The sequence below is a fragment of the Nicotiana attenuata genome, unplaced genomic scaffold (genome assembly GCF_001879085.1).
Source record: "Nicotiana attenuata strain UT unplaced genomic scaffold, NIATTr2, whole genome shotgun sequence".
NCBI lineage: Eukaryota > Viridiplantae > Streptophyta > Magnoliopsida > Solanales > Solanaceae > Nicotiana > Nicotiana attenuata.
Genome location: NW_017670683.1, coordinates 167,509 through 175,325, shown reverse-complemented (window position 1 = coordinate 175,325; position 7,817 = coordinate 167,509). Strand labels below are relative to the sequence as shown.

Here is a 7,817-nt window from a genome sequence, read left to right as displayed (position 1 = left end):
CATGGTTCAATTTATGTTATTTTATTGTAAAAACACCTAACTAATTATGTTAATTTGTTAAATTAATAAACTAAATAAAAACATTATAACACTGATATTTTGGCAATTATAATTTTTCTTCTCAACCATATTAAATCTACGTCAATGTAACGTTATCTATACATTGAAACTGAAATCATTTCCGCACCTTGTATGTTTGAATTAATAGTTAATGTTTCATATCTCTCAATAAATGATTCTATGTCAACATAAATATAAGGGGACATATCTTTCTCTTTTTTTAAAAAAAATTAAACTATCACTCTATTCTAATAGTATGTTATACTGGATGGCCAAGCGAACAAAAAATAGCAAAGCTAGATTTGGAGTTCTAAGCTTCTTATTTGTGGCCTCTATCTATCATATATGGCGGGAAAGAAATGCGAGACGATTTCAAAGCCACAAAAGAGAAATAAGTCACAGAATCAGAGAGATTGTCCTACAGCTACAAATCAGAGGACAACACAATCGACACGGAAAAATCTGTTAAATAGTTTGAATAGTTTTCCTATCTTGACGTAATACGCCAAAATGCCTACTCTTCTTAGATATAGATAGGTAACGAATAGTCTTGGAGAACTAGTTTGAAAGTCAAAAATACTAGTTGATGCACATAATTATACTCGGTTGAATAAAAAATTTCATTTAAAAAAAAAACTTGTTATACATGATTCAATCCAAATTATTTATCATTCAAGTCATTTTGTATATACGTGCATAAAATATATGTTTTTAACTCAATCACTTTTAAAATCAAGATTATTATGAAATTGCTCTAACCCCAGGGGATAATATAATTACTAAATGTGATGTCATGTAAATGTAGGTTAGTCAAACTTTTAAGATCGCTCTAATAGTTTGCTCACATATGATTATTTATTTATTCGTTTACAATAAGTTATTAATGATTTATATCTTTAATTGTTACATATATTATGCATAAATAATTAGTAAAAATACTATTGATCACATTTTCGATTCATTTCATTTTATAACCTTTTTTTTAGTTATAATCAGTATAACTTTTTTCTTTATATAATTTATATGTTTAGTTCAATTTCGTTTTAATTTTTTGTTAACCACCAAATAAAATCAAATATTACTTCATTTTTCGCTAGCGTTTGTCTTCAAGTCTACCCTTAACTCTTAAGTCAGTGGAACAAGATTTTGGCGTGTTAACACGCTCTTGATAGGTGCGTGTAGTAGTTATGATTGCAGTGTAATTGTGGAAACTGTCTAGGGCTTTTCGCTGATTGGACCGTGGTTTTCTTGACCTAGAAGGAAAAACAGTGGGCTAATAAAAATCAAGTTTCTCTGGAATGTAACCCGGCCCATATGAAGTTTCTAGACTTGCTAGCCCTTTTGGGCCCAAGCACATGCACTGACTGCAGTTCCACTAAGCTCTGAACTAACTATATGCCTCTACAGTAAGCGTAAAATTCAAAAATAGTAAGATTTACAACTGATAATTGAAAAATAGTCATAGTTTCAAAAGTAATCGAAACTTAGCAACTTTTTATGTATAGATAAATCTGAATGAACACTGTTCAAAATTCAAAAAATATTCCAGCATAATATATTGGAGTTCTAGTATAATATACTGGACTTCCAACATAATATACTGGAGTTCCAGTATAATATGCTGCAAGTTCATACACAGGTGCTCCGATCTCCAGTATATTATGCTGGAACTTTCCGTCTTGCAGGAAAATAGTAACTATTTTTCAATGACCAAACGCTAACTATTTTTCAATTACCAGTCCGAAAACATGCTATCCTGTGTTATTTTCACCTACATTAAAGGTAGCCATTCTAAATGACTACTATTTAGAAATTAGCCAGTATGTTCTGAATTTAAGTTTTTTAGTTCAATTTTTCAGGACAAAAATGTCTTGAGTTGTCCTGAAGTTAAGATTTTTTGTTTAAAATTTCGGCGGGAAACCCTTCAAGAATATCATGGGCCTATTCATATGGTACCTAACGTAATTCTATGATACCCGTGGGACTTCGGGGCTCTCCGGTTCAGTTAGGTCCATAGTTCCGGAATTTATATGCGAATCAAGATCGATAAAAGGAAGTTTTACAATCACCAACTCAAACCCATTGTCGAATTCTACTCGGCAGAATATGGAGGTACTTATGGCAGAACGGGCGAATTTGGTCTTTCACAATAAAGCAAGAATGGCTAACCATGCACTTGCGCCTCTCTACTGGCGGTGGGAAACCATTCAAGAACATTTTTTATAATCCGGACAATTGATTGATAATAGTGTCCACCAAGAAGAGACAAATCCAAGATTTAAATTTAGTAGGTTTAACTTTTAAGATTTTCGGCATTAGTCTGCGAAGCTGAAAAATCAGAAGTCTTCGGATCGACTCCTTCAACCAATCTTGGCATATAGGGGACTTGCTACTTAAAATGCTCGAGTAATGTGAATAAATAATCATGGATAAGGCTTAACCTTACGTATCACTACTCTATTTTGCAACTGATAACTACACTCCTGAAAATGTAGCAGCTTTCTGTGGTAACAATATTGCAGAATCTACCTGAAAAAAACAGTGATTGCTGCAACACACAGGATTTATTGCTCATTTCGAACAGGGGTTATCTTTTCAAGAATTTAACTCAGAAATGCTCGTCAGTGTGTGTGTGTGCGCGCGCACTCTGTTTTTGAGAGAGCGAGAGCCTAAGCAGAAACAAGTAATGCTGGTGATTGTGGTCAGCCAAGGTTCATTTATTTCATCTGCATGGCTATGTTACTGTTCGGGCAATATGTATGTCCCAGTGTATAAAAATGCTATTTCGAAGCAGACTGATCAGATCCAAGGGGAGAACTACATATGACGTTTCATGCCATATGATACATGTTACAGATCTTAATCTAGCTAGATTATTTGTCTCACGATAAACAAAATTCGCAGATATAACTCTCACAAAGAAATTGAGAAATCATTTACAACATAGGAAAGGACTGAATTGAAATGCACTCTCAAACAACTTCAGTAGAGAAGCTCTTCGAAGACTGGATCCACGCTTCGTCCCCACTTCCCATGGTACAGTTCCAGGAGCTTCTCAGCTGGTGTTACACCTATCAGTAGTAAATGATACATGCCAAGTACAGCGAACAGTTCAATTAAAATTCCAAACAGCTCGAGCAGTTTAAAGAAAGTAGTATCATTTTGACGTCGTGTTGTATCCCGAGAACAAGCAAAGAGATACTAACACAAGTTCAAGAAGATAACTTACCTGTTCTGACTACCTCGGTTACTTCATTCAAAAATCCTGTTTCCTTATAGCCTCTTCTCTCCAAGCCTTCCTGAAGATCAAAAATCATACTAATAAGTTAGTAAACATGTAGAAATATGACAAGCCGTGGAGCATTAGAAGCTTTAACCCCACCTTTGCCAACTTGACAACATCTTGAGCAACATGCTTAAGCAATCCATCTCGAAATGGTGTCTTCAAACCGCTTGTTGGCACCTATCAAAACGGGTGATATTAATCATCTCTAATACTCTATATAAGTTCTTAAACGACAAATTCTGAAGAACTGAAAAAATTATAACTTGATGAAAAACAAATGTGTGTTTTCCAGATGAAGAGTCCATGATACTTTGCCCCTCTTTGTTTTCGAATGATTTTGCTTGTCCAAATGTTCATGCTTGAGAGAAGAGAGAACTGTAATAGGATATAGTACCTTATTCCTCAACATCTCTCTTTCTTCTGCAGTCCAATCAGACGTCATGTCCAAAACGGTTTGCAAAGACACCTCATCGTAGAGTATGCCCACCTGAAATTAACCACAAAAAAAAAAAGATTAACTAAGCTATCTGGTTCAAAGTAGCCCATAAGAAACGTGAACAGTCCCAATAAACAGGAGAAAGAGAAAGAAGTTCCTCTCAGTGGGAGAGGAAGTGAGCACAACCAGAGGCGGTGCAGGGATTTTAACTTTATGGGTTCTTGATTTTAGAACGACAACTTCAAGTGCTAATAACGGGGTTCTAAATACATATTTAAAAATTTTTAACATAAATATAATGTTTGAGGAAAAGCTACTGGGTTCAGCCGAAGCCGTATCCGAACTTCTAGCTCTGCCCCTGAGCACAACCATATCCTATTCTCCCTTTCCCTGTTGCTTTTCCGATTGTTGGAAGTGGATGCGGTTAAGCAAAACCTTGCTGCAACTACTATTGTTTCTATCTCTAAGGTCACAGTATAATACTAGCTTTCTCTCTTTTCTTTCTTGGTTTTTCCCTAGAGAAATCAACATCATGATCCCTAGAGCAATAGATTTCATACCCAGAATGCAGGCAATGCACACAACCTTCTCCAAGGTCCTCCATCGGCACCTCTCATTTCCAGATATCTTTTGAGTCTCACCTGATAAAGTTAACCCAAGTTAAAATTTTCATAAACTATAGATAGACAAACCAACGGTAAAGGATATTTTCTAGGATGAAGCTCGCACACCTCAGGAAATATTGTTGTGAGGTGATTCTCCCAATCATTAAGAGTAGGGTAGTCGCCAGGAATAGGAGGAAGTTTTCCATTCATGAAGTCCTGCAGCAATGTTGTTAAATAAGCACAAGCGAATAACATTTACAAATCTGTGATGTTGATAAAATAACTTACCCGGAAAGACATTCCAGCACAGTCAATATACTTCTTCTTCCGATAGACAAAATACATAGGGACGTCAAGTGCATAATCCACATACTGCTCAAACCTGTGCCCATCAGAACAGAAAGTGTTTGCTGTGACAATGAAGTTTAACTATGAAAGTTTGGAGATGACAAAGAATGAATTCATTAACACTAAATACCAAATTTTCATTTGATTCCTAACCCATCATGTAACCCTGCTGAACAGACCTCAAACCAGGTTCGGGCAACACATTTCGAACTCCAATAAATTTTATCCATTTCCCTAACCCAGCTCAACTATACAATGTAGGACAAGGTCATTCCCAGTGAAACACATTTAACAAAAGGACCATGGGCTTAAGAGTACAAGGGCAACATGCTTTTTTCAGACAAATCAAGAAGCCTTTTCAAATATGACTATCCCAAAGCAGCCTTAGGTAACAACTACAGTGAAGGCACAATTCCAGCCAAAAATCATAATATGAACGCATAAATGCCTTTACTGAACCCAATTCAGCATGCTAAAAAAGTGAAGTCTATTGCTAGTAAGCAGGAATGCCACCTTCAAGTGGTCTCAAGTACTAAATAATTAGGCATCAGTGCGACATATGAGGTTAAATTTATAAGGCTCTTTTGCAAGAGGTTAGTGATTCAATTCCTGACCTCCACACAGTGCTGTAATCTTAAACTTCAGGGCCACTGCTAGGGGAAGGTGTTAAAAGTTTTTACATGATTACCTTTATTAAGTCATTACCTGTTCATACTTTTACTTCTCAGATCACATGAACTATTAGAAATCCTGAGGAAGCTTAAAATTTGAAGCAAACCATTGAAAGAAACACTTATAATAGTTTAATTATCTTTATGAATCGGAAAGTAGAAGAATAGGCTGACTACCTCTTTTTAATAAGTCAAAAGGTTGAATTGCTTCTTTTTTTTTAAATCCATCAGGTTAGACATAGTAGTTTAAGGGATTCATCTTACAAATACTAAAGAAAAAATGTTAATGTGATTCCTAATGCCCCTCCCATTTGCACCCCTACCATTTGCACTCCTACAAAAATAAGAGAAGCTTACCCAAAAGTGTCATCAAAGACGAAGGGAAGCATCCCAGCGCGGTTATTATCTGTATCAGTCCAAATGTGGCTGGTGAAACGAACAAAGAATTGTTATGTACAAGTCCCATTACATTCCTCAGAGAAACAAGAACTGTATTTTAATACACACACCTTCTCATGCTGAGATAACCATTAGGTTTTCCTTCGGTGAAAGGTGAATTTGCAAAGAGAGCTGTAGCAATCTGTTTCATTACATAGTTAGATTAAAATAGCTACATAACTTTCATGTAGAAATAGAAAGGACAAAGGTTCCATACAGGCTGCAAGGCAAGACCAGCACGAAACTTTCTGATCATGTCAGCTTCAGAACTGAAGTCCAGATTTACCTGTTCAACAACACATTTTTAAATACTGGTCCAACTTAAAAATGCATGTTATCATGCAGGGAATGAATTGGAGCCCAGATACAAATCGGCAAAATGAAAGAGTAAAATATAGCGTTTGAATGTTGTACAGTGGTAAAGAGTCCAATAGCCAAGGTCAATAACATCCCGTCCACATGAAGAAAAAAAAAAAGGAGAGGAAAATAGAGCCATTCAACCTACCTGAACAGTGCATGTTCTAAACATCATATCCAGCCCAAGTGACCCAACTTTGGGCATGTAATTTCTCATAATCTCATATCTCCCCTGAGTAAAAGTACTTTGTCAGTGAAAATACCAGCTGAATACAGATATCAGAGGTCAAACTATTGAAAAAAAAAAGTTAAAACTAGATTTATCTTTCAGAACTAAAAGACCAGATGACAAGACACATAGCATTGAGGTGTGAGAAGCACAAGATGTTGTATAGAATATGAATAGCAGTAGATGGCGCAAACACTATTTTTAAATTCAGCTGCAAATCCAAATGGCATACCATAGTTCTGGCTTTGTTAAAGTAAATAAGTAAGGAAAACAGAACATTTGATAAAAGAAGCTAGTGGGGGGAGACTAGTTGCATTTCTAAATAGTGAATGTGCTGGATAAAAATGTAGGCAAGCTCTCTCGATAATTTCCAATTATTGGAAAACACTTACTAGATCTGGTCCTAGAATCAGGTTTACTATTCACTTACTGTCAACTCAAAGACAAAAAATCTTTAGCTTTCTCTCGTTCTTTCTTCTTCATCCTTTTTTAAAGTCCGTGAGAGAAGGGTCGAGGAGCAGGGATTTCCCAGATACACCCCAAACGCTGACACCCCTTAGCCACTATAAGAAGGTCATCAAGTTTTATTCCACCTTCGTCCTTTTATTAAGTGCTTTGCTATTAATCCAAATTTGACTAATAAAGATGATGATGAACGACTAGCTCAAATGGAACTAATTACACTTTTACACCTTTACATACTTGTCCTCTGCTTCTTCTAAAGGATAAGATGTGGAAAAGCAACATCTGAACCGTCAATCTGAATAAGTAATCGTTGGAACAATATTTCATCTGTCTCTCCTGACCTCCTAGAGATATCAACGTTGATGAGACACTAGAAGATTCTCATTTTCATAATTAGAAGGAGGCGCAATAAGGAAATCTCTCTTCAAAAATAACTATGTGTTGTATGTCTGGGTAGAGGTTGGTCGGTGAAAAGATGAGGTGCTATAAAGCTATGGAATCAAAGAGTCTGAGCAGCGGGCTGCACCAGCTTTGTCGAATAGTTAATGAGCCATGAACTTGCGATAGAAACAGGCTTCTACTGCACTTGACATGCTGAAAAAATATGTGAAAGGGTCATGCACAAACTTGTAAACATCTTTTCACTGTTAAAGTAGCAGTCTCAAAGGGATAAGATGCTAAGGTACCAGCACGCTGGACAAATTTTTTCCTTCAACATCGATCAGCATATTGTTTTTACCTTCGGCATTACTGGTATATCTTTCAGCCCCCACTTTGGCTGGAATCCAGTTCCTAAGAATCCAATTCCCATTTCCTCTGCAACAGCTTTAACCTGTGCCAGCGAAAACTTTTACAAATCAGCAAAACTTAAACTTCATCTGTGCAGCTTTTTCCAAGGGTCTTGGGAGGGGAGGGGAAGGGG

The 7,817-nt window shown here is 36.3% G+C and overlaps 1 protein-coding gene across 1 annotated transcript in view; it reads right to left on the bottom strand.

Moving 5' to 3' along the window:
- Positions 1–2,759: 2,759 nt before the first annotated feature.
- Positions 2,760–7,817, bottom strand: part of LOC109242261 (glutamate--cysteine ligase, chloroplastic) — an 8,010-nt gene continuing 2,952 nt past the window's right edge. Inside the window, exons 5-16 of the mRNA XM_019409117.1 lie at positions 7,635–7,727; positions 6,350–6,433; positions 6,062–6,130; positions 5,916–5,986; positions 5,764–5,832; positions 4,676–4,769; positions 4,514–4,603; positions 4,343–4,423; positions 3,741–3,833; positions 3,443–3,523; positions 3,290–3,359; positions 2,760–3,131 (exon numbers count right to left, since the gene is read on the bottom strand). Of these exons, the coding sequence (XP_019264662.1) occupies positions 3,043–3,131; positions 3,290–3,359; positions 3,443–3,523; positions 3,741–3,833; positions 4,343–4,423; positions 4,514–4,603; positions 4,676–4,769; positions 5,764–5,832; positions 5,916–5,986; positions 6,062–6,130; positions 6,350–6,433; positions 7,635–7,727 (984 nt within the window). The 3' untranslated portion in view covers positions 2,760–3,042. The remainder of the gene's footprint in view (positions 3,132–3,289; positions 3,360–3,442; positions 3,524–3,740; positions 3,834–4,342; positions 4,424–4,513; positions 4,604–4,675; positions 4,770–5,763; positions 5,833–5,915; positions 5,987–6,061; positions 6,131–6,349; positions 6,434–7,634; positions 7,728–7,817) is intronic.